This window comes from Bufo bufo, chromosome 11 (assembly GCF_905171765.1).
Source record: "Bufo bufo chromosome 11, aBufBuf1.1, whole genome shotgun sequence".
Taxonomy (NCBI): domain Eukaryota; kingdom Metazoa; phylum Chordata; class Amphibia; order Anura; family Bufonidae; genus Bufo; species Bufo bufo.
In genome coordinates this window covers 1,216,958-1,243,283 of record NC_053399.1, presented here as the reverse complement: position 1 = coordinate 1,243,283, position 26,326 = coordinate 1,216,958, and the positions used below count along the sequence as shown (strand labels likewise).

Sequence of the window (26,326 nt, the reverse complement as noted above, 5' to 3'; positions counted from 1 at the left end):
GCCACCAATGACTAATACTAGGGGGCTTGGGGGGGGGGCGCACTGCGCCACCAATGTTTTTACTATTGGGGTGGGGGGCGCACTGCTTGAGGGGGGGGGGGGCGCACTGCGCCACCAATGAAGATACCTCTCTTTCACATACAGGAGGCGGGAGCTGCAGAATCACATAGCCGGCTCCCGACCTCTATGAGCGGTAGCTGCGATCCGCGGCACCTAAGAGGTTAACTACCGCGGACCGCAGCTGCCGTTCATAGAGGTCGGGAGCCGGCTATGTGATTCTGCAGCTCCCGCCTCCTGTATTTGAATTAATGAAAGACTCATCTTCATTGGTGGCGCAGCGGCCACAGCCCCTCCCCTCCTCTTGTCCTCCGTCCTGTCATTGGAGGCAGCGGCAGCAGCATCACAGGGGGAGGAGACACTGCTTCCTTCTCCCCTGTGCTGCGGAGGGAACACAGAACGCGCTGAGAGCAGCGCGTTCTGTGTTCCCAATACGTTATCGGTATATCGGCAAAATAGATGCCGATACCGATAACGTTCAAAATCCTCAATATCGGCCGATAATATCGGCCAAACCGATAATCGGTCGATCCCTAGTACTGTGCAGTGTATATATATACAGAATAAGAGCAGATACTGAGGATTACACCCAGTATACAGGACAGGAGAAGTGGTACTGTGCAGTGTATATATATACAGAATAAGAGCAGATACTGAGGATTACATCCAGTATACAGGACAGGAGAAGTGGTACTGTGCAGTGTGTATATATACAGAATAAGAGCAGATACTGAGGATTACACCCAGTATACAGGACAGGAGAAGTGGTACTGTGCAGTGTATATATATACAGAATAAGAGCAGATACTGAGGATTACACTCAGTATACAGGACAGGAGAAGTGGTACTGTGCAGTGTGTATATATACAGAATAAGAGCAGATACTGAGGATTACACCCAGTATACAGGACAGGAGAAGTGGTACTGTGCAGTGTATATATATACAGAATAAGAGCAGATACTGAGGATTACACCCAGTATACAGGACAGGAGAAGTGGTACTGTGCAGTGTGTATATATACAGAATAAGAGCAGATACTGAGGATTACACCCAGTATACAGGACAGGAGAAGTGCTACTGTGCAGTGTATATATATACAGAATAAGAGCAGATACTGAGGATTACACCCAGTATACAGGACAGGAGAAGTGGTACTGTGCAGTGTATATATACAGAATAAGAGCAGATACTGAGGATTACACCCAGTATACAGGACAGGTGAAGTGGTACTGTGCAGTGTATACATATACAGAATAAGAGCAGATACTGAGGATTACACCCAGTATACAGGACAGGAGAAGTGGTACTGTGCAGTGTCCATATCTACAGAATAAGAGCAGATACTGAGGATTACACCCAGTATACAGGACAGGAGAAGTGGTACTGTGCAGTGTATATATATACACAGAATAAGAGCAGATACTGAGGATTACACCCAGTATACAGGACAGGAGAAGTGGTACTGTGCAGTGTATATATATACAGAATAAGAGCAGATACTGAGGATTACACCCAGTATACAGGACAGGAGAAGTGGTACTGTGCAGTGTATATATATACAGAATAAGAGCAGATACTGAGGATTACACCCAGTATACAGGACAGGAGAAGTGGTACTGTGCAGTGTATATATATACAGAATAAGAGCAGATACTGAGGATTACACCCAGTATACAGGACAGGAGAAGTGGTACTGTGCAGTGTATATATATATATACAGAATAAGAGCAGATACTGAGGATTACACCCAGTATACAGGACAGGAGAAGTGGTACTGTGCAGTGTATATATATATATACAGAATAAGAGCAGACACTGAGGATTACACCCAGTATACAGGACAGGAGAAGTGGTACTGTGCAGTGTATATATATACAGGATAAGAGCAGATACTGAGGATTACACCCAGTATACAGGACAGGAGAAGTGGTACTGTGCAGAGTCCATATATACAGAATAAGAGCAGATACTGAGGATTACATCCAGTATACAGGACAGGAGAAGTGGTACTGTGCAGTGTATATATATACAGAATAAGAGCAGATACTGAGGATTACACCCAGTATACAGGACAGGAGAAGTAGTACTGTGCAGTGTATATATATACAGAATAAGAGCAGATACTGAGGATTACACCCAGTATACAGGACAGGAGAAGTGGTACTGTGCAGTGTATATATATACAGAATAGGAGCAGATACTGAGGATTACACCCAGTATACAGGACAGGAGAAGTGGTACTGTGCAGTGTATATATATACAGAATAAGAGCAGATACTGAGGATTACACCCAGTATACAGGACAGGAGAAGTAGTACTGTACAGTTTATATATTGTGAGACAGTGACAGGTCTCACGCAGGTTAGAGGCATGGAAGGGGTGGATAATGTGGTCCACACCCCTGTTCCACCACAGGTGAGAGAAGCTGGAGGTAATCAGCCTGGCATAAGGCACCTCCCAGAGTGTCAGAAAGGGGGTAGTGTGTTACCTGTGGACAGAGGCCTGGAGGCTCTGTGTGGTCTCAGCTGGGCAAGGCTGAGGGACCACAAGGCTGGGAGATAGCCTGAAGTTGGGGGACGCAGCGACGCCTGGGAGGGTCGCAGGGCCATAGTCAGGCAGACTACTGAGCCCCAATCCCCCACAAGAAATACTGAACTGGAGACAGTGGGTGTACTGTGCTCTGTACAGCCAGGAGGCTGTGGGACATTGGCTGACAAAAGCCGCATGAGTTCACAGGGTGTGAACTGGGACCTAGGTGAGTCAGGAAACTTTATGTTTAGTTAGAGCCTGGACGGGTGAGTGTTTATTATTTTGTCATTTTATTGTTGCTGGTGTTGAACAATAAATGCACTGTTTGGACCTGAAACCTGGTGTCCTAAAGGCGTATCTGTGAGAATGACCCCCGGAGAAGAGCTAACCCCCCACAATATATAGATACACTCAGATGTGTGCAGGGTTGGAGCGCCACCTGAGGCCACAGTCTCAGATTGCCTCATTAATCAGACATCCCTGTGTGGCCCTAACGTTTTTGTTTGGCCCTGCAGGGGCAGCATGTTTACCTACCTTCTCAGTACTCGCCTCTTGTGGCCGTGCCATGCATCTGATGAGATTGCATGAAGCGTTTCAGGGTCCTTGCACTGGTTTGGCGGCGCTCTCTGTGCGGCTGTTTGGTGATGGCTACATTTTTTATTTTTCTTAACAATTTGTTCAAAAATCACGGACCGTCAATTTTTTTTTACAGACAAATTGGAAAACTAATGAACTCCCTATCTTCCAAATCCTCCTTCTCTTGCTTTCTAAAACTTAACATGGATGTTGTGGCAGACCAAGGGTCAGTCACGTGATGATCGTTGCCACGTGTTCAGGTGAATGACGTGGATGAAGGAAAATGTCAGAGGTCAGCGCATAGTTCAAAATTCTGCCAGGATCCCAAAAAGAGAGTGTCCTGGGCCCTTTATTTATACCCCATTCCAAGGGTGTAACCCCTTTAAGTATTGACATGATTGGTACACAAAATAATACTTCTAATTGGTCAGAACTGAATCCATCTATTGATTGGTTAGTATTCTATATTCTACTAACGGGTTAACTGCTGAGACCATTTTTTTCTTTAGCAAGAAATGCATATTGGCTACTTAGCGCTTACAAACCTTATCTTATCTCAACACACATGGCTAATGACTTCTATAGTTTTTAGCTTAATTCTTGTTTTTCAGCTGTAAGCTGTTGCCATTTTCTATTGCGCACACAGGGAAATGGAAACTTTATTATAAAGTACTATAAAGTACTTTATAATATCCACTTTCAGAAAAGCTGGATAATTTCTTTAACATGGATAAAACAGAATCCATCTGTAAGGAAATTTACTCTCTTCCCTAACGGTGTGTCCCTTAACACATGATTTCAGTGGCCAGCTTGAATTAAGCCTTACCGGTACCGGGAGAATGAAGAAGATAGACCACATGAACACATGTCTATTTCCAATCCATTCTGGTTTATTCACAGCTGGGAAACAGTTTTAATAGAGGGGGTTGAGCTTCCTTTACATCCAATCATATGTTAGCATTAGTATTTGACCAATAGTATGGTCACACATAAGCTCTGCATTAACATCATAGCTGACTCCTAGTAACAGCATTTGACCAATCAGGTATATACACATAGGCTAGCAGACACTTGAGTCAGATGTCCTTTTATGGCTAGAAGGCTGTTCAAACTTTCAACATGTATGGATTTCATGAAACAGTTTAAGGAAGTGTCTCACATTCCATAGGGGGAGGGAGGTTTTGTAGTGCACTAACCAAATGTAATACACGTGACTAAATGAGACAAAATGGAGTCACATATATCCCATCACCATCATCTTTCCCCCATCTTGCTCAACCCCCCCCAACAGACCTATCTATCATGATCAATGGCTGCACACTCTCCCCGGTCAACCAAGTCCGCTGCCTCGGAGTGACCTTGGATTCTGCCCTGTCCTTCCGACCGCACATCCAAGCCCTTTCCACCACCTGCCGCCTCCAACTCAAAAACATCTCCCACATCCGCGCTTTCCTTAACTTTGAATCTGCGAAAATGCTTGTACCTGCCCTCATCATCTCCCGCCTAGACTACTGCAACACTCTCCTCTGTGGCCTTCCATCTAGCACTCTCGCACCCCTCCAATCTATCCTCAACTCTGCTGCCCGACTAATCCACCTCTCACCCTGTTACTCCTCTGCCTCTCCCCTCTGCCAATCCCTTCACTGGCTCCACATCGCCCAGCAAATTCACTTCAAAGTACTAACAAATACATACAAGGCCGTCCACAACCTGTCCGCTCCCTACATCTCTGACCTCCCGATACACCCCCACACGCACTCTCCGATCCTCACAAGACCTCCTTCTCTCCTCTCCTCCCCCGGGCAGGGCCCTCTCTCTGTACCAGTCTGTAACTCGTCTTCTTCATGCTTAGTGCACTTGTCTGTATTATGTATGTGCACCGCTTATCATATGTACAGCGCTTTAATAATAACTGTAGTAATGGACGCCTGTACGAATACTGAAGACTTCACCAGAGTTCCCTGTGTCACCAACCTCCAAAAACATTACGGACAACTCTCATTTTTTTCACGGACCCTGTGCAGGAATTTGTGGGTGGTTGGTAACCCCACCCTCCGTCCTCCGGGGCGCACAGATCGGACCTGGGGCTGATGGAGGAATCCTGCTTCTTTCTTTCAGGTGCGGAAAGTCTTCAGTTCATCTCCATTTCTGGTCCCAGAAAACAGCGTCAGCATCATGGAGGGAACCGACGAGGGTGAGATTAAACCCCTCTGCAGAACGCACCCTCCAGATACCTAGTGATATGGCCTGCAGACTATTACACCTCTAACCTCTTTATAGAGATCCGCAGAACATTGCTCTGTCCTCTCCACCTCCTGTTACATAGTGATATATCCTGCAGATTATTACACCTCTGACCTCTAGAGATCTGCAGAACATCGCTCTATCCTCTCTACCTCCTCCATAGGGCCCTTTTGGTATCTGATACTTTCATTTCTTTCTACAGGAGTCTTGGCCTGGATCACGGTGAACTTTCTGACAGGTATCTGAGTCTTGCCTATAGTGGAGTGTGTGTCACAGCTTGTTGATACAGATGGGGATGCATGTGTCCTTGCTTGGGGATACAGATGGGGATGCATGTGTCACAGCTTGTGGATACAGATGGGGATGCATGTGTCACAGCTTGTGGATACAGATGGGGATGCATGTGTCACAGCTTGGGGATACATGTGTCACAGCTTGGGGATGCAGATGGGGATGCATGTATCCTTGCTTGGGGATGCATGTGTCCTTGCTTGGGGATACAGATGGGGATGCATGTGTCACAGCTTGTGGATACAGATGGGGATGCATGTGTCAGAGCTTGAAGATACAGATGGGAATGCATGTGTCACAGCTAGGGGATGCAGATAGGGATGCATGTATCCTTGCTTGGGGATGCAGATGGGGATGCATGTGTCCTTGCTTTGGGATACAGATGGGGATGCATGTATCCTTGCTTGGGGATACAGATGGGGATGCATGTGTCCTTGCTTGGGGATACAAATGGGGATGCATGTGTCACAGCTTGGGGATACAGATGGGGATGCATGTGTCACAGCTTGGGGATACAGATGGGGATGCATGTGTCACAGCTTGGGGATACAGATGGGGATGCATGTGTCCTTGTTCGGGGATGCATGTGTCCTTGCTTGTGGATACAGATGGGGATGCATGTGTCCTTGCTTGGGGATACAGATGGGGATGCATGTGTCACAGCTTGGGGATATAGATGGGGATGCATGTGTCACAGCTTGGGGATACAGATGGGGATGCATGTGTCACAGCTTGGGGATACAGATGGGGATGCATGTGTCACAGCTTGGGGATGCATGTGTCACAGCTTGGGGATGCAGATGGGGATGCATGTATCCTTGCTTGGGGATGCATGTGTCCTTGCTTGGGGATACAGATGGGGATGCATGTGTCACAGCTTGTGGATACAGATGGGGATGCATGTGTCAGAGCTTGAAGATACAGATGGGAATGCATGTGTCACAGCTAGGGGATGCAGAAAGGGATGCATGTATCCTTGCTTGGGGATGCATGTGTCACAGCTTGGGAATGCATGTGTCACAGCTAGGGGATGCAGAAAGGGATGCATGTATCCTTGCTTGGGGATGCATGTATCACAGCTTGGGGATGCATGTGTCACAGCTTGGGGATACAGATGGGGATGCATGTGTCAGAGCTTGAAGATACAGATGGGGATGCATGTGTCACAGCTTGGGGATACAGATGGAGATGCATGTGTCACAGCTAGGGGATACAGATGGGATGCATGTGTCCTTGCTTTGGGATACAGATGGGGATGCATGTATCCTTGCTTGGGGATGCATGTGTCACAGCTTGGGGATACAGATGGGGATGCATGTGTCACAGCTTGGGGATACAGATGGAGATGCATGTGTCACAGCTAGGGGATACAGATGGGATGCATGTGTCCTTGCTTTGGGATACAGATGGGGATGCATGTATCCTTGCTTGGGGATGCATGTGTCACAGCTTGGGGATGCATGTGTCACAGCTTGGGGATACAGATGGGGATGCATGTGTCCTTGCTTGGGGATACAGATGGGGATGCATGTGTCCTTGCTTGGGGATACAGATGGGGATGCATGTGTCACAGCTTGGGGATACATGTGTCACAGCTTGGGGATACAGATGGGGATGCATGTGTCACAGCTTGAAGATACAGGTGGGGATGCATGTGTCACAGCTTGAAGATACAGGTGGGGAAACATGTGTCACAGCTTAGGGATACAGATGGGGATGCATGTGTCACAGATTGGGGATGCATGTGTCCTTGCTTGGGGATACAGATAGGGATGCATGTGTCACAGTTTGGGGATGCATGTGTCACAGCTTGGGGATGCATGTGTCACAGCTTGGGGATACAGATGGGGATGCATGTGTCACAGATTGGGGATACAGATGGGGATGCATGTGTCACAGCTTGGGGGATACACATGGGGATGCATGTGTCCTAGATTGAGGATAGGGATGCATGTGTCATAGCTGGTGGTGGGTAAGCTTGGAGGAATGCAGTTATTGTACCTCTGGAGTTGTAGTCTCGAGAAGGCGTGATTTCTAGCTCATGGATGAAGTGGAAGAAAATGTGTGCATCATAATTCAGGGGTATGTCCATCATAGCCCGGTGGTACATTCAGAGGTATGTGTGTGTCATCATAGCCCGGGGGTACATTCAGAGGTATGTGTGTGTCATCATAGCCCGGGGGTACATTCAGGGGTATGTGTGTGTCATCATAGCCCGGGGGTACATTCAGGGGTATGTGTGTGTCATCATAGCCCGGGGGTACATTCAGAGGTATGTGTGTGTCATCATAGCCCAGGGATACATTCAGAGGTATGTGTGTGTCATCATAGCCCGGGGGTACAGTCAGAGGTATGTGTGTGTCATCATAGCCCGGGGGTACATTCAGGGGTATGTGTGTGTCATCATAGCCCGGGGGTACATTCAGGGGTATGTGTGTGTCATCATAGCCCGGGGGTACATTCAGAGGTATGTGTGTGTCATCATAGCCTGGGGGTACATTCAGGGGTATATGTGTGTGTCATCATAGCCCGGGGTTACATTCAGAGGTATGTGTGTGTCATCATAGCCCGGGGGTACATTCAGAGGTATGTGTGTGTCATCATAGCCCGGGGGTACATTCAGAGGTATGTGTGTGTCATCATAGCCCGGGGGTACATTCAGGGGTATGTGTGTGTCATCATAGCCCAGGGGGTACATTCAGGGGTATGTGTGTGTCATCATAGCCCGGGGGTACATTCAGAGGTATGTGTGTGTCATCATAGCCCGGGGTTACATTCAGGGGTATGTGTGTGTCATCATAGCCCGGGGGTACATTCAGAGGTATGTGTGTGTCATCATAGCCCGGGGGTACATTCAGAGGTATGTGTGTGTCATCATAGCCCGGGGGTACATTCAGGGGTATGTGTGTGTCATCATAGCCCGGGGGTACATTCAGGGGTATGTGTGTGTCATCATAGCCCGGGGGTACATTCAGAGGTATGTGTGTGTCATCATAGCCTGGGGGTACATTCAGGGGTATATGTGTGTGTCATCATAGCCCGGGGTTACATTCAGAGGTATGTGTGTGTCATCATAGCCCGGGGGTACATTCAGAGGTATGTGTGTGTCATCATAGCCCGGGGGTACATTCAGAGGTATGTGTGTGTCATCATAGCCCGGGGGTACATTCAGGGGTATGTGTGTGTCATCATAGCCCAGGGGGTACATTCAGGGGTATGTGTGTGTCATCATAGCCCGGGGGTACATTCAGAGGTATGTGTGTGTCATCATAGCCCGGGGTTACATTCAGGGGTATGTGTGTGTCATCATAGCCCGGGGGTACATTCAGGGGTATGTGTGTGTCATCATAGCCCGGGGGTACATTCAGAGGTATGTGTGTGTCATCATAGCCCGGGGGTACATTCAGGGGTATGTGTGTGTCATCATAGCCCGGGGGTACATTCAGAGGTATGTGTGTGTCATCATAGCCTGGGGGTACATTCAGGGGTATATGTGTGTGTCATCATAGCCCGGGGTTACATTCAGAGGTATGTGTGTGTCATCATAGCCCGGGGGTACATTCAGAGGTATGTGTGTGTCATCATAGCCCGGGGGTACATTCAGAGGTATGTGTGTGTCATCATAGCCCGGGGGTACATTCAGGGGTATATGTGTCATCATAGCCCGGGGGTACATTCAGAGGTATGTGTGTGTCATGATAGCCTGGGGGTACATTCAGAGGTATGTGTGTGTCATCATAGCCTGGGGGTACATTCAGAGGTATGTCCATCATAGCCCGGGGGTACATTCAGAGGTATGTCCATCATAGCCCGGGGGTACATTCAGAGGTATGTGTGTGTCATCATAGCCTGGGGGTACATTCAGAGGTATGTGTGTGTCATCATAGCCCGGGGGTACATTCAGAGGTATGTGTGTGTCATCATAGCCCGGGGGTACATTCAGGGGTATGTGTGTGTCATCATAGCCCGGGGGTACATTCAGAGGTATGTGTGTGTCATCATAGCCCGGGGGTACATTCAGAGGTATGTGTGTGTCATCATAGCCCGGGGGTACATTCAGGGGTATATGTGTCATCATAGCCCGGGGGTACATTCAGAGGTATGTGTGTGTCATCATAGCCCGGGGTTACATTCAGAGGTATGTGTGTGTCATCATAGCCCGGGGGTACATTCAGAGGTATGTGTGTGTCATCATAGCCCGGGGGTACATTCAGAGGTATGTGTGTGTCATCATAGCCCGGGGGTACATTCAGGGGTATGTCCATCATAGCCCGGGGGTACATTCAGAGGTATGTGTGTGTCATCATAGCCCGGGGGTACATTCAGAGGTATGTGTGTGTCATCATAGCCCGGGGGTACATTCAGAGGTATGTGTGTGTCATCATAGCCCGGGGGTACATTCAGGGGTATGTGTGTGTCATCATAGCCCGAGGTTACATTCAGAGGTATGTGTGTGTCATGATAGCCCGGGGGTACATTCAGAGGTATGTGTGTGTCATCATAGCCCGGGGGTACATTCAGGGGTATATGTGTCATCATAGCCCGAGGGTACATTCAGAGGTATGTGTGTGTCATCATAGCCTGGGGGTACATTCAGAGGTATGTGTGTGTCATCATAGCCCGGGGGTACATTCAGAGGTATGTGTGTGTGTCATCATAGCCCGGGGGTACATTCAGGGGTATATGTGTCATCATAGCCCGGGGGTACATTCAGAGGTATGTGTGTGTCATCATAGCCCGGGGGTACATTCAGAGGTATGTGTGTGTCATCATAGCCCGGGGGTACATTCAGGGGTATGTCCATCATAGCTCGGGGTTACATTCAGAGGTATGTGTGTGTCATCATAGCCCGGGGGTACATTCAGAGGTATGTGTGTGTCATCATAGCCCGGGGGTACATTCAGAGGTATGTGTGTGTCATCATAGCCCGGGGGTACATTCAGAGGTATGTGTGTGTCATCATAGCCCGGGGGTACATTCAGAGGTATGTGTGTGTCATCATAGCCCGGGGGTACATTCAGGGGTATATGTGTCATCATAGCCCGGGGGTACATTTAGGGGGGTACATGTGTTTTGCAGCTCAGAGGTAGGTTTGGGGGGGGGGGGGGGGGGGTGCACTGCGGCTCAGGTACATTTGGGGATGTGTGGGGGAGGGAATGCCTGTGGTGTAGTCAGGGGGATTAGTTTGGGGTCCTGTATCGGCCTTGTACACACTATACTTTTTCCAGGTCGCCTTCATGGGGATCGTAGCGTCGGGACCTTGGATTTGGGTGGAGGCTCCACACAGATAACCTTCTTGCCCTTGGCTAAGGTGAGTCCTTCCTTTGCTGGCTGGAATATTGTGGAGAAAGCCTCATGGCCATTTTGGGTTTCCTCTTTTCAGGCCACGTTGGATCAGAGTCCTGGAGCCTTTCTGACATCCATTGAGTTGTTTAACAGCACATATCGACTGTACACCCGCAGGTCAGAGATCCCGTCGCTCATATACATGTATAGAAGAGACGAAGGAGATAATACAACCTTTGGTCTGTCTTTGTCTATTACGCAGTTACCTGGGGCTTGGTCTGAAGGCGGCTCGTCTAGCTGTGCTTGGAGCGTCTGTGTCTGCAGGTAATGATCTGCCGGAACCAAGCAGCACAGGAAACACACCGGCTGTTTTTAGGGTTGTTTTTTGATCCAAAGCTAAAATTCTATCCATTTGGAAGGAAAGTTATCTGTAAATTTCTCATTGCCTCTGAATCCACTTCTGGCTTTGGCTCCAAAAACTGCACATTTTGATTGTCATCTAATCTTAACACTAGACACATGTCGTTGACTTTCAGCTCAGGAGAAACAGATTTTTCGGAGTCCCTGTTTCCCAGCAGCTCTGGATGCAGAATGGACATTTGCTGGCGTCACCTACAGATATGCAGGGCAGGCTGACGGTGAGTGGCAATCGGCCGTCAGGCCTTCTGCTTTTACTGCTGTATTTTGTGGGTTCTCATTTGTAAAACTAGGGGGGCGGCATAAGTTTTATCGATTGACCTCTGTATATGGAACGTCACCGCTGCAGCCAAGAAGATGATGTCAGCAGCTCGAATCAAACGGGATAGAACAGGTGAACATCCATTTGTTATTTTAGGGCATTTACAGGGGTTGCCCAAGTTGGATATTTTCAGACGCCACAATACCAGTTATGTTTATTCTTATATGTATGGGAAAGGGAGGATTTAAATTTAAAATATTTCAAAAAATAAAAAATAATATATATTTTTTTAACCATCCTTCCAGGGGACTTAAATATTTGGTTAGTAATACTATAGACTTCAATAGTATGGCTGTTGGAGTCTGTGGGGACTTTCTGTACATTCTGTTGCAGTTTACTATGGCAGGACTAGGGGGAGTCTTCAGAAGGCCCCAGACGGCCATAGCAACTGATTGCAGACTGAAGGTCAGACGGAGCCTCTGACTAACCTCAGATGTTGTGGTAACTATCAGGGTCGGTGTTCCGTGATATTTCCTTATCCTCGTCACTTCCTGTTGTGACGCAGCTGCATCGGACATGACGTTCCCAGCTTTGGAAGGAGGTGTGGCGTGCAGGCGCCCAACGACGGGGTAGAGAAATTTCAAACCAGAGTTGGGGAAAAGGGGCCACCTAATGCGCTTGCGCCTTACCTCTCAGCTGGCTCCAGATGATTAGACACCGCGCGTGCCCAGTGAGTGGTAGGGAGATTTAACACAACAAATGGCCATCAGATCTCCCTACCCCCACACTGCGCAGGCGCGGTGGTCGGATGGATGTTCGGTATAAGAGATCTCCCTGTCCGCTGGTGCGCAAGCGCGGTTTATCCCAATGGGAGTAGTTACGCGCGATTGCGCACTGGCCCGTAATTTTTCCCTACCCTCTAACCACTGGTGAGGCTCCTAGCGCATGCGCAGTGTCAGCCGCTGTCCAGCTGAGAGGTAAGGCGCAAGCGCAGTAGGTGGCCCCTTCTCCCCAACTGTGGTGTGAAATTTCCCTACCCCGTCGTTGTGCGCCTGCGCGGCCCACCTCCTTCCAATGCTGGAAATGTCATATCCAATGTGGTCGCGTCACGACAGGAAGTGACGAGGGTAGGGAAATTTCACGGGTAGGGAAATATCATGGAACACCGGCCTTGACATACTGCCACTGTGCTGCCTGCGTATGATGTCACTGCGCAGGACGTCCAGGGGGGCGGAGCGTCCGCATGTGAGTTCAGCCTGTACTGATGTCAGCAGTCATTTACAAGGCACATATTACATACAGAGGACCGATCGCAGCGGGGGCGGAGCTTATCAGCAGAAGCCAGGAGGCTTATTACGATCAGGTGACCAGTCACATGAGGGGGCGGGGCTGTGAAGGAGAGAAGTGGCGGGTAACTGGTTTCAGACAGACTTGTAGTTCTCTGCTCTTATAGTCTCTCCCAGTACTGTCTTCTGGTAACAAATAATAAAAGGCTGGAAATGCTGGGAGCTGTAGTTGTCATATACGTATCTCTCTGTCATATCCTCAAATATCCTGTGATAACAGTGTGGACATGCTGGGACTTGTAGTTCTCTGCTCTAATGCTCTCTACCAGTACTGTCCTGTGGTAATTAGTGTGACGAATACCACGCCTCGTGCCCACTTGACGTCACCTACGTCGAGCTCACGAGATGCGGTATGGTCACGGGTTACCAAAGCGTGATGATATGCCCTCCAGAGGAGCAGGTAAGGTCAGGTTGGTACAGTTTACACAGACACCTCCTGTCCATGTGGGCACAGAGAGGCAACAAGCTGAGAGAGCCTTTTCACTGCCACAGTGAAAACAGAGCGTCCTCACCCCGGGTATCTGCCACCAGCTTCTCGTTTGATATAAGCCCGATCCGCTATTGGGATTATATAGGGTGAGAAACCAACTTGCGGTAGCTTAGAACTAGGCCGAAACACGGACGTGGGGATTCGTGATCGAGATACAAGACAGCACAAGATTAAATTATATATTTAATCGCCTTAAGGGCTCACTAGATATAACACTATACACAGAGAATATATACAGTGGTCTGAGGTTAGAGATACAGTTTATATGGGCACAACAGGGTTAAGCTGAACAATGGTCAGTTTACCAGATATAAGTCCTTTGGGTAGTGATGAGTTCTTAGCTATATTCACGTCAGAGGCATTGATGTCAGCCAGTTGCAGGTCCCTCAAAACACATTGCACGATGTAACCCCCTTTCAGAGAAAGACCCGCCTGCTTGCTGGCACAAGCCTTTTAACCTGTAGCCGGCCCCTCCCCTCTTGCCCTTTGGGAGGGGTCCATCCCCCTCTGCTGGACTGGCTGCAAATAAACCACAAAACACTTTAGGGTTTATAGCTCCAGTCCAGGAGGTCACAGGGAGATGGTTCTGGGACCAACGGATCCGCTTTGGTTCCGGCTACAACTAGAGTCCAAACATGGTGCCGCTATTAGGTTTCTGTGGGGAGATATGGATATCTCCCTTCCCTGGCATCCCACCCTCAAAGACCATGGGCATGTTCATCGTGGCCACCGGGACACAAATATGTATCTGGTTTGCGCCTGCGATGGCCGGGCGATTCATAATTCCTTATGAATGTAGGTGCCAACATGTCTGGGAGGTATCATTGATCCTGACAAGGGCTGATACCTCCTGCTGGGGGTTTTCCTGCAGGATCCGTGCTGTCTGACTGGAGGTGTGAAATGTAACCAAATGTGGCCTGCTAGGAGTTTTCTGCTATCTGGCTGCGGCTTTGAAGCAGGGCCCCCCTGTGGAGCTTCATTTTCTCTGCCATCTTTCAGCAAATGGTGGGTGTGAGGACATGGCTGACAATAAATATTAATCCATATTCCTCACAATCAGTAATGACAGGCTGGAGCTGTGTGTGCAGACAACCAAGTGCAGGTACTAAAGGAATCTGATTCTGCTGCCCTGCTGTGCCCCACATTAAAATATCATCATATTGATATGGGCACAGGGGCAGGCAGCAGCATAGTGCCATCAGCATTCATATTGATATTTATTGGGGGCACAGCGGCAGGCAGCAGCTCATATAGATTTTTCTGGGGGGCACAGGGGCAGGTAGCAGCATAGTGCCATCAGCATTCATAGTGATATTTATTAGGGGCACAGGGGCAGGCAGCAGCATAGTGCTATCAGCATTCATAGTGATATTTATTGGGCACAGGGGCAGGCAGCAGCATAGTGCTATCAGCATTCATAGTGATATTTATTGGGGGCACAGGGGCAGGCAGCAGCATAGTGATATTTATTGGGGGCACAGGGGCAGGCCCCCAATCAGCATTCATAGTGATATTTATTTTCATATTCAATGTCTGAAGTTTTCTTTAGAGGGTGTACAGTAAAAACGGAATACTGAGAGTAGATCTGAGGGGCATAAGGATTGATTCGCCTATATCCACTCTGTAGTGTGTTCTGTCTATTGTATTAGGCAACATTTGTAATACATGCAGTTTTATGGCCACGTGAAAAAGGATAGATATTGCTTATTAATATCAATAATCAAAAGCAATATCTGACCTTACTAGTATAAAAAGGCGGAATATCACCAATTACAACGGTCAGTATTCCCCTTTTTCCCTAGCTCGTGGGATTGTTCTCAGCTTATACCACAGCTACAGTATGTTACCTTGGTATCACCGGGAATAACGCACAACTCTGCAGATATAACATAAAAAACACCTTTACTTAACTACAATGTACTACAACATATCCAAGTACTTTCAATATCATGGCCATATCAGTATACATCCGCCATGTAACCGGCCTATAGTCTAACAATATAGACAAGATACTTAGCCTTAGCATGTAAGATGGTCCCACTTCCTTCATCTAAGACCTGACAGGAAGCTGGTCTGCCCAGGAAGACCCCAGTGGCTAGGTATATTAACACCTGCCTCCCCCAATTCATTGTACCTGTGATGTAAGCACAGGAAGGGGCAGGGTCATGACTAAGGAACCACATGGCAGTGTGATGTCACTCAACCATGTGTCCAATTTAAATATCAAAACGGGACTGAATCTCAGCCCTGTAACATTGCGTGTGGTGTGCCACAACTGACCCCTTGGCAAATGCAATGGCGCAGTCCCAGGGAATTTATTTATTTACAACTAGCAGAAGGACGCTGCTTCGCACGGGTATATTTAATCTATTTGATTTAATGTTTCTGTGTGTTGTTAAAAGATATCCACAGTTTCCCACATAACGGTGACCTCTACAGCACCCCGCCCCCTTAACAGTGAACTCCACTCCCCCTCACTCCTTAACACTGACCCCCCATAGTGCCCGCCTCCTTACAATGGGACATCTACAGCACCCCGCCCCCTTAACAGTGAACTCCACTCCCCCTCACTCCTTAACACTGACCCCCCATAGTGCCCGCCTCCTTACAATGGGACATCTACAGCACCCCGCCCCCTTAACAGTGAACTCCACTCCCCCTCACTCCTTAACACTGACCTCCCATAGTGCCCGCCTCCTTACAATGGGACGTCTACAGCACCCCGCCCCCTTAACAGTGAACTCCACTCCCGCTCACTCCTTAACACTGACCCCCCCATAGTGCCCGCCTCCTTACAATGGGACGTCTACAGCACCCCGCCCCCTTAACAGTGAACTCCACTCCCCCTCACTCCTTAACACTGACCTCCCATAGTGCCCGCCTCCTTACAATGGGACGTCTACAGCACCCCGCCCCCTTAACAGTGAACTCCACTCCCCCTCACTCCTTAACACTGACCCCCCCATAGTGCCCGCCTCCTTACAATGGGACGTCTACAGCACCCCGCCCCCTTAACAGTGAACTCCACTCCCCCTCACTCCTTAACACTGACCCCCCATAGTGCCCGCCTCCTTACAATGGGACGTCTACAGCACCCCGCCCCCTTAACAGTGAACTCCACTCCCCCTCACTCCTTAACACTGACCCCCCCCATAGTGCCCGCCTCCTTACAATGGGACGTCTACAGCACCCCGCCCCCTTAAGTGAACTCCACTCCCCCCCTCACTCCTTAACACTGACCCCCCCATAGTGCCTGCCTCCACCCCGCCCCCTTAACAGTGAACTCCACTCCCCCTCGCACAAGGACGGGTAGGGAAATTTCACACCAGAGTTGGGGAGAAGGGGCCACCTAATGCGCTTGTGCCTTACCTCTCAGCTGGCTCCAGATGATCAGACACCGCGCATGCGCAGTGAGTGGTAGATAGATTTAACACAACAAATGGCCATCAGATCTCCCTACCCCCACAGTGCGCAGGCGCGGTGATCGGATGGATGTTCGGTATAAGAGATCTCCCTGTCCGCTGGTGCGCAAGCGCAGTGTATCCCGACGGGAGTAGTTAGCCATGCTTGTGCACTGGCACAGAATTTTTCCCTACCCTCTAACCGCTGGTGAGGCTCCCGCTGCACGCGCATTAGGTGGCCCCTTCTCCCCAACTCTGGTGTGAAATTTCCCTACCCCGTCGTTGTGCGCCTGCGCGGCACACCTCCTTCCAAAGCTGGGAACGTCATATCCGGTGCAGCCGTGTCACAACAGGAAGTGACGAGGGTAGGGGAAATATCACGGAACACCGGGTGACGTTTAAAGGGACCACGGACGCCAGCAATTTTGAAGTGAGGAAAGGAGTGGGCTCCGGCACTTGCCCGGGTGCTGACGAATAAGGTTTATATTAGACGGGTAGGGGGTTGACTCTCAGGCCCTTGCTGATCACTAGGGATGGTACCTTGGAAACGAACCCGAGTTCGGAAAATGTTTTTTTACAGTACAAATTAATTTATGAAGTTATTATGCGAAATCTTGAGAAGCAATAACTTCGGCTCATCTGAGCCAATACATTCTAATACTGTACGGAGTTCCTGCTCCGTACAGTATTAGAACAAAGTTTTATGCAAATCAACTTCAGAGGTTTGTTCCGAAGTGGATTAGCTCATGCCTACTTATCATCTATATCCACAGTAAATCTACACTGATGTGACAATGAAGTGGCTGCAGCGCTCACCTCACAGCTGATCTGTGGGCCGGTCCTAAATGCTGGAGAACTCCTTTAAAGGGGTTGTCTACTTTTTACTATTGATGACCGATCACCAGGACTCCTGGCACTCATACGATTGCTACCTTCTCAGGCTCTTCCTAATGTACAGTGATTCTCCATATTGCCTCCTTTGCTGGCTGGATTCACTTTTCCACATTATACACTGCTCGTTTCCATGGTTACGACCACCTTGTAATCCAGCAGCAGTGGTCGTGCTTTTACAATAAAGCAAAAAGTGCCAGCCTATGTGAGCTCCCATGGTCCCAGCTTGACCACCACTGATGGATTGCAGGATGGTCGTAACCATGGAAACAAGCAGTGCATGATGTGATGGAAAAATGAATCCACCCAGCAAAGGGGGCAATATGGAGAATCACTACATTAGGAAGAGCCTGGTGCTAACTGCATCTACAGGATAAATCCCACTTGCTGAAGTCTTTCTGGTGGTGATTTCTATCCCTGTATATCATATAGCTCGCTCGCTGTAGACCTGCTGCTGCTTTATTATGGAATGCCTCTTACTTTGCCCTCCATTGTCCAGGCCTTGTCGGGTTTGATGCCTGTTACTCCGAGGTTCTGCACATCTTACAGGGGAACGTTCACCAAGTTGATGAGATGCGAGACGGCCGCTTTTATGCCTTCTCCTACTATTATGACCGGGCAGTGGACACCAATCTGATTGGTAAGATGGCCCCGGTCTGAGTAGGGGTTTAGTAGGACAGGACACCTGTCATACGACTACTTTGTTTTCTAGAGCACGAAGATGGAGGAGCGCTGGCCGTCAGGGACTTTGCTCTAAAAGCCCGGGAAGGTAAATATTCTAACCACAGGCGTATGTTCTGTCACCGCCGGGGCTCACACAAATATAGCTAAGGCTAGCTTCTCTCTGCATTCCGGCATTGTCAGAAGCTGGAATGTCTCCATCGGGCCCCAATAGCTATAATAGGGAGTGGTGGAGATCCGAGAATCGGCCGCACTAGTGTGAAGCCAGCCTTAACCGTCTCCTCCATTCTGGATCAGATTGACGCTTGTTTTTCTTTACAGATTCCATGAATGTGTGTGGCCATAGACGGCCGATCTGTTCCAGAACTTTCTGCTGAAATCAGTTTTATGGGAACGGGTTTGTTTCTGCAGCAGATGCAGATTTTGTTTGCTAATAAGACATTACAGAAATTTATTTTCTACAAATCTGCCCCATGTGATTATTCTCTTAATATTTGTTTTTGTGGGAAAAGATTCAGCAAAACTTGTAATTTATTAGTTTAAAGAGACACAAAACCTAAAAAAACCGTAACGTGCTGGCCTTATTATCCGTATTTATTTGTTCTGGTTTGATACAATTGCAGACCGTGAAAAGCGTTGCATTTTACTCTCGGGCTGCAGCTACGTCTTGTCCCCCTTCCCCCTCTGATGCTAGATGAGGCCCATTGTTCCTAGCAAAACCCTCAGCCTGTGACCACCTAAATCTACCTGGTGTATGGATATAGTGTATACAGATCCTGGTCAGTGACATTCCGCTAACTGCAGGCCCCACGGCCATGACTCCAGAGCATTCCAATGCTTCATTCCAGGGAGAAGCAGACATTCCCTTGCCCTGCCAATTAGAAGGTATCTGGGTGGCCATGGAGGCCACGTGAAGCTCTGGGACTACTTCCCTGGACAAACAGGAAGTACATCAGGAATTAGGTGTCTGTATGGACATTACTGGCCGTGTCCTCTATGGATCTTGTAATGGGTATTGCTCTGTCACCTCTATGTTATTAGTGAAGCGTATATATCGGGGGTTCATTTTCTAGATCTGCTCGGGTTGTAGGAAGGATGGCGGCGTCAGAAACAAAGGCAATAGCCTAGGAATGGAAGACACAGATACATACATCTATTTCCAACCAAAACCTTCCCTTCTCAGCTTCAGAGTGGAGCTCCAACTCCTGGACACTTAGGGCTGTTTCCCACAAGCGGATGCCGTGCGTGTCATCCGCTGCGTGAATGAGAGCCAAGACCCGCTGCGGACAGCAGAAGCACGGAGCATTAACATTAACTTTTACTACATTTAAGTAATGGAAGTGGGGCACACTCTAAAAGTATAGGGATTTTTAATGACAATATAGATAATAACAATACATTACAATATCAGCAAGTATAAAATTGGATATGAAACAGCAGATAAAAATGGTACCGACAATAAAATGGATAGTGAAATAAGTTGGTTATAAAAAGATAGTTATAAAAGGATATACACTACAACTATATAAAATACATTAAATCAGACAATATATTTAATAGATATAGATCCCAATAATAATTATACGGATGTGTGCGTTGGATTCAAATATTCAATATAATAGTTCACTGGTTGTATTTTATGTTCCATATAGGATTTAAGCAGTAATATGGGTTATCCTCTCCCGTAGACAGTCCTCTATCACCACTATATATCAATAATCAAAGTCCCAAAGTCTCAGGCATATGCAGCTTAACTGTTTGGCTGTACAACAGTCAGGCTGTTCATACGCACAGCGGCGTCCCGCTGTATTTGGCAAAAGGAGCGACCCCTTCCTCAGAACCACTGAGGAAGGGGTCATTTCTGTAAATCCCCGAAACGCGTCTGGTACTATCCCCCCAATAAGCGGAGAGACCCTGCAAGTCCGAGGAAGCCTGGACAAACTGCCTTTTAACTAGCGAGGTGCCTAAGTGAGCCACTGCTATTATACGAGAGGTAACTACACCACGTGGAGCAAACAAACCTCACTGGCGCCAAAGTTTAAATCTGGTTACTAGCTCTTGAGACCGGAGACAGGACGGACTTACCGAGTCGAGAGCCCACAATCCAGCACCTAAAGACCCTCGGGTAAGCACTTGCATATCTCCAACAAGCGATCGCTCCTTATTCCAAATACAGCGGGACGCCGCTGTGCGTATGAACAGCCTGACTGTTGTACAGCCAAACAGTTAAGCTGCATATGCCTGAGACTTTGGGACTTTGATTATTGATATATAGTGGTGATAGAGGACTGTCTACGGGAGAGGATAACCCATATTACTGCTTAAATCCTATATGGAACATAAAATACAACCAGTGAACTATCTATTATATTGAATATTTGAATCCAACGCACACATCCGTATAATTATTATTGGGATCTATATCTATTAAATATATTGTCTGACTTAATGTATTTTATATAGTTGTAGTGTATATCCTTTTATAACTATCTTTTTATAACCAACTTATTTCACTATCCATTTTATTGTCGGTACCATTTTTATCTGCTGTTTCATATCCAATTTTATACTTGCTGATATTGTAATGTAGTTATTATCTATATTGTCATTAAAGATCCCTATACTTTTAGAGTGTGCCCCACTTCCATTACTTATATTATTCACTATTTTCAGACTGGGTGTTGTCTGATTAGTGGGTGCACCTCTACGTGGTTCTCCACCCCATTTTAGTGCGACATTACTCAATTGTTTTACTACATTTACTCTCATTCACGCAGAGGATGTCGCACATGGCATCCGCTCATGTGAAACGGCCCTAAAAGGAAGCAAAATCTGGCAGCTTAAAACCTCATATTCTTCCTGTGGAGAAAAGCTCAACAAGAGATCTCTACTGTTGCCCTTACAGCATGGGCAAAACTGCTGACAGATTCCCTTTAATCAGTGGAAAATGAAATGTTCTGCAATATGACAGGGTCCACGGCGGCTTATCATAAAAGATTTTATTGCAAAGTTGGATGTTTGCAGACAGGTTTTTCTGCACTTTTGCATTATTTTTGTTGTTTTTGGCAAAGTTTTTTTGCTGTAAAAACATCAGTTCCAGGTCTACGGGAAATATGAGAAGCAGGTCACTCAAGCCTTTGTTCATTAGGTGGAGTTTGTCTTTTGGTTATTTTAAAAAAATGACACTTTCTCTAAAAGCAAAAAAACTCTAGAAAAAAAAAATGCTTTCAAGAAATGCAGGTGACCAAGACCTGCGGTTATTACCAGTAAAAATCCATCTGTATAAGGAGCCTAAGAGGGGAGTTCCAAGATCTGAAAAAAGTTTGGCTGGGTCGGGATCACATGAAATCCACCCGGGTTTACTCTGCTGCTGCAGCAAGGAACAATTTTTTTTTTTTTACTTTTAAATATGCTGCTTTTTTGTGATTTTTTTTTAAATTATTTTTTAGGAGCAAAAAGCTCTGTGGCCAGATGTCACACACCGGTCAATAGCCTCGCAAACAGAGTGTCCTGGTGTTTTTTGGCCCCTTGGCCTTTTTAATGGCAGCACCTTCTGGGTAAGGTGGTGTTTCCGAGATTTTCCCATAGATTCCTCTATAGGGAAAAAGACCACCACAAAAATAAAGAATTAATTTCACTGTATTTTCTATAGGTAAAAGAAAGTGTGGCCCTTAAAGGGGTTGTCCGGGTGTTTTGTACGGAACTGTCCGCAGGATAGGTCATCAATATCCGACTCCCGTTACAGCCGATCAGCAATGTCACATGGTTTAGGCGCACTGCCAGGTATTGAGGACAGGTCAGTACTAAACACGCAGACAACCCTTTAAGGAGGGGAATTGACTGCAGTGAATACCAAGTGCTATCCCCCTGCATGGATATGAAGCTGCCTGGCCTGTGAGTAGTGGATGTGACACCCTTTAAAATGCTCCTTTGTCCCCCCCAGTGTGTGACCATATGGACCGCTTTGCATCGCAGAGCCCGTTCCTGTGTATGGATCTTACCTACATCACCGCTCTGCTCAGGGATGGATTTGGCTTCGAGGAGGACACCACTCTGCAGGTACCATGTCCTGGGAAGCTTTCCTATCCCCATTCAAAGAACCCAGCAACACTTCTTGTTTCTTTTCCAGTTAACCAAAAAAGTGCGGGATGTGGAGACGGGCTGGGCACTGGGCGCCATCTTCCTCGAGCTGCAGCCTCTGGTACATTCAGGATGACGGAAGCTCCAGAACACAGCGTTACCCAGCCCTCTAAAAAAAAACATGGGGCAATGACTGCAACACAAACCGTAACAGGTCAAGTGTGGGTGCCCTGGTGCATACGTGTCTGTGAAGGTTCTCATTTATCCAGGTCATGGTATATCTGTAAAGAATAAATCAAGGCAACTGGACTTACTGGAGATTTCATGAAAACGTTTCACTCGTTCCTCCAACAAGCTTTCTCAATTCTTAATGACTGTACAAGAATTCTCTGGGAATAAATATGTAACTGAATCAACATCTGGTAATTATACCCAGCATGGGGTCAAAGGGGTTGATTCCATTATCCTAATTGGAGTCAGTAGGTGATCATGACCTCCCAGAAAAAGGTGTCAAGACAGCATTGTATGTGCACTCTAGTGCATAAGTGACCGTCCTGGTCTGCGCTGCCGCTTGACCGTTTTTAACCACCTCAGCCCCCAGTGCTTAAACACCCTTAATGACCAGGCCACTTTTTACAATTCTGACCTACACTACTTTCACCGTTTATTGCTCGGTCATGCAACTTACCACCCAAATGAATTTTACCTCCTTTTCTTCTCACTAATAGAGCTTTCATTTGGTGGTATTTCATTGCTGCTGACATTTTTACTTTTTTTTGTTATTAATCGAAATTTAACGATTTTTTTTGCAAAAAAATGACATTTTTCACTTTCAGTTGTAAAATTTTGCAAAAATGTTTGGGTAAAAAAAAAAAATGGTTTGGGTAAAAGTTATAGCGTTTACAAACTATGGTACAAAAATGTGAATTTCTGCTTTTTGAAGCAGCTCTGACTTTCTGAGCACCTGTCATGTTTCCTGAGGTTCTACAATGGCCAGACAGAACAAACACCCCACAAATGGCCCCATTTCGTAAAATAGACACCCTAAGGTATTCGCTGATGGGCATAGTGAGTTCATAGAACTTTTTATTTTTTGTCACAAGTTAGCGGAAAATGCTGATTTTTTTTATTTATTTTTTCTTACAAAGTCTCATATTCCACTAACTTGTGACAAAAAATAAAAATTTCCATGAACTCACTATGCGCATCACAAAATACCTTGGGGTGTCTTCTTTCCAAAATGGTGTCACTTGTGGGGTAGTTATACTGCCCTGGCATTTTAGGGGCCCAAATGCGTGCGAAGTAGTTTGAAATCAAAATCTGTAAAAAATGGCCGGTGAAATCCGAAAGGTGCTCTTTGGAATGTGGGCCCCTTTGCCCACCTAGGCTGCAAAAAAGTGTCACACATGTGGTATCGCCGTATTCAGGAGAAGTTGGGCAATGTATTTTAGGGTGTCTTTTTACATATACTCATGCTGGGTGAGAGAAATATCTCGGCAAAAGACAACTTTTCCCATTTTTTTTTTTATACAAAGTTGGCATTTGACCAAGATATTTCTCACCCAGCATGGGTATATGTAAAATGACACCCCAAAACACATTGCCCAACTTCTCCTGAGTACGGCGATACCAGATGTGTGACACTTTTTTGCAGCCTAGATGCGCAAAGGGGCCCACATTCCTTTTAGGAGGGCATTTTTAGACATTTGGATCCCAGACTTCTTCTCACGCTTTAGGGCCCCTAAAATGCCAGGGCAGTATAAATACCCCACATGTGACCCAATTTTGGAAAGAAGACACCCCAAGGTATTCAATGAGGGGCATGGAGAGTTCATAGAATTTTTATTTTTTTTTCTTTCCGCTAACTTGGGACAAAAATGTCAATCTTTCATGGACTCAATATGCCCCTCACGGAATACCTTGGGGTGTCTTCTTTCCGAAATGGGGTCACATGTGGGGTATTTATACTGCCCTGACATTCTAGGGGCCCTAAAGCGTGAGAAGAAGTCTGGAATATAAATGTCTAAAAATTTTTACGCATTTGGATTACGTGAGGGGTATGGTGAGTTCATGTGAGATTTTATTTTTTGACACAAGTTAGTGGAATATGAGACTTTGTAAGAAAAAAAATAAAAATTTCCGCTAACTTGGGCCAAAAAAATGTCTGAATGGAGCCTTACAGGGGGTGATCAGGGAGTCTATATGGGGTGATCACCCCCCTATAAGGCTCCATTCAGACGTCCGTATGTGTTTTGCGGATCCGATCCATGTATCCGTAAAAAACATACGGACGTCTGAATGCAGCCTTACAGGGGGGGTGATCACCCCCGTCATTGATCACCCCCCTGTAAGGCTCCATTCAGACGACCGTATGTGTTTTGCGGATCCGATCCATGTATCAGTGGATCCGTAAAAATCATACGGACGTCTGAATGGAGCCTTACAGGGGGGTGATCAGGGAGTCTATATGGGGTGATCACCCCCCTGTAAGGCTCCATTCAGACGACCGTATGTGTTTTGCGGATCCGATCCATGTATCAGTGGATCCGTAAAAATCATACGGACGTCTGAATGGAGCCTTACAGGGGGGTGATCAGGGAGTCTTTATGGGGTGATCAGGGGTTAATAAGTGACAGGGGGGGGTGTAGTGTAGTGTTTGGTGCTACTTATTACAGAGCTGCCTGTGTCCTCTGGTGGTCGATCCAAACAAAAGGGACCACCAGAGGACCAGGTAGCAGGTATTAGACGCTGTTATCAAAACAGCGTCTAATATACCTGTTAGGGGTTAAAAAAAAAAATCACATCTCCAGCCTGCCAGCGAACAATCGCCGCTGGCAGGCTGGAGATCCACTCGCTTACCTTCCGATCCTGTGTGCGCGCGTTCACAGGAAATCTCGCGTCTCGCGAGATGACGCATATATGCGTGACTGTGCGCAGGGCTGACGCCTCCGGAACGCGATCCTGCGTTAGGCGGTTAAAGAGGACCTTTCGCCGATCCTGACATTGTTAACTAAGTATCATGACATATACAGCGGCGCCCAGGGATCTCACTGCACTTACTATTATCCCTGGGCGCCGCTCCGTTCTCCCGTTATGTCCTCCGGTATGTTCGGGGACTTGGTTATAGTAGGCGGAGTCTGCCCTTGTTCTGCGGGCGTCTCCTTCTCCTAGGCTGTAGCGCTGGCCAATCGCAGTGCAGAGCTCACAGCCTGAGGTTTTTTTCTCCCAGGCTGTGAGCTCAGCGCTACAGCCTAGGAGAAGGAGACGCCCGCAGAACAAGGGAAGACTCCGCCTACTATAACCAAGTCCCCGAACATACCGGAGGACATAACGGGAGAACGGAGCGGCGCCCAGGAATAATAGTAAGTGCAGTGAGATCCCTGGGCGCCGCTGTATATGTCATGATACTTAGTTAACAATGTCAGGATCGGTGAAAGGTCCTCTTCTGAAACACAGTTTGGACGTGTTGACTTTGTTTTATACCAACACTGGTGCAGCATTTATAGGGAGGGTGTAGGCCTGGGAAATTGGTTAAAGGGGTGGTCCAGGATTGTACTATGGATTGGTGGGGGGGGGCCGACAGATCGCGTCCCCTCTGATCAGCGCAGCGCTGTTCCCATTCACTTCCATGCACTACATAAATGGAGGGAGCAACCCTGAGAGAGCTGATCAGTCGGGCCCCCTCTGATCAGATAGTCAAGGCCTAGCCCGAGTATAGGACATCAACCCCTTCTCAACCTCTAACAAGTCATCAATCCTGGAGATGCTCTTAAT

General features: G+C 47.4%; 1 protein-coding gene across 7 annotated transcripts in view; it reads left to right on the top strand.

Moving 5' to 3' along the window:
- The window catches only part of ENTPD5 (ectonucleoside triphosphate diphosphohydrolase 5 (inactive)), a 62,930-nt gene extending 40,069 nt beyond the window's left edge, over positions 1–22,861 (top strand). For 4 of the 7 annotated variants that reach the window (XM_040412338.1, XM_040412339.1, XM_040412343.1 and 1 more), the window contains 10 exons: positions 5,282–5,357; positions 5,610–5,645; positions 10,927–11,009; positions 11,082–11,161; positions 11,247–11,308; positions 11,521–11,622; positions 18,291–18,431; positions 18,504–18,560; positions 22,416–22,531; positions 22,602–22,861. In XM_040412338.1, the coding sequence (XP_040268272.1) occupies positions 5,282–5,357; positions 5,610–5,645; positions 10,927–11,009; positions 11,082–11,161; positions 11,247–11,308; positions 11,521–11,622; positions 18,291–18,431; positions 18,504–18,560; positions 22,416–22,531; positions 22,602–22,688 (840 nt within the window). In that variant the 3' untranslated portion in view covers positions 22,689–22,861. Of the gene's footprint in view, positions 1–5,281; positions 5,358–5,609; positions 5,646–10,926; positions 11,010–11,081; positions 11,162–11,246; positions 11,309–11,517; positions 11,623–18,290; positions 18,432–18,503; positions 18,561–22,415; positions 22,532–22,601 lie in introns of all 7 variants that reach the window. The other 3 variants (XM_040412337.1, XM_040412342.1, XM_040412341.1) reach the window with 3 other exon arrangements.
- Positions 22,862–26,326: the final 3,465 nt, after the last annotated feature.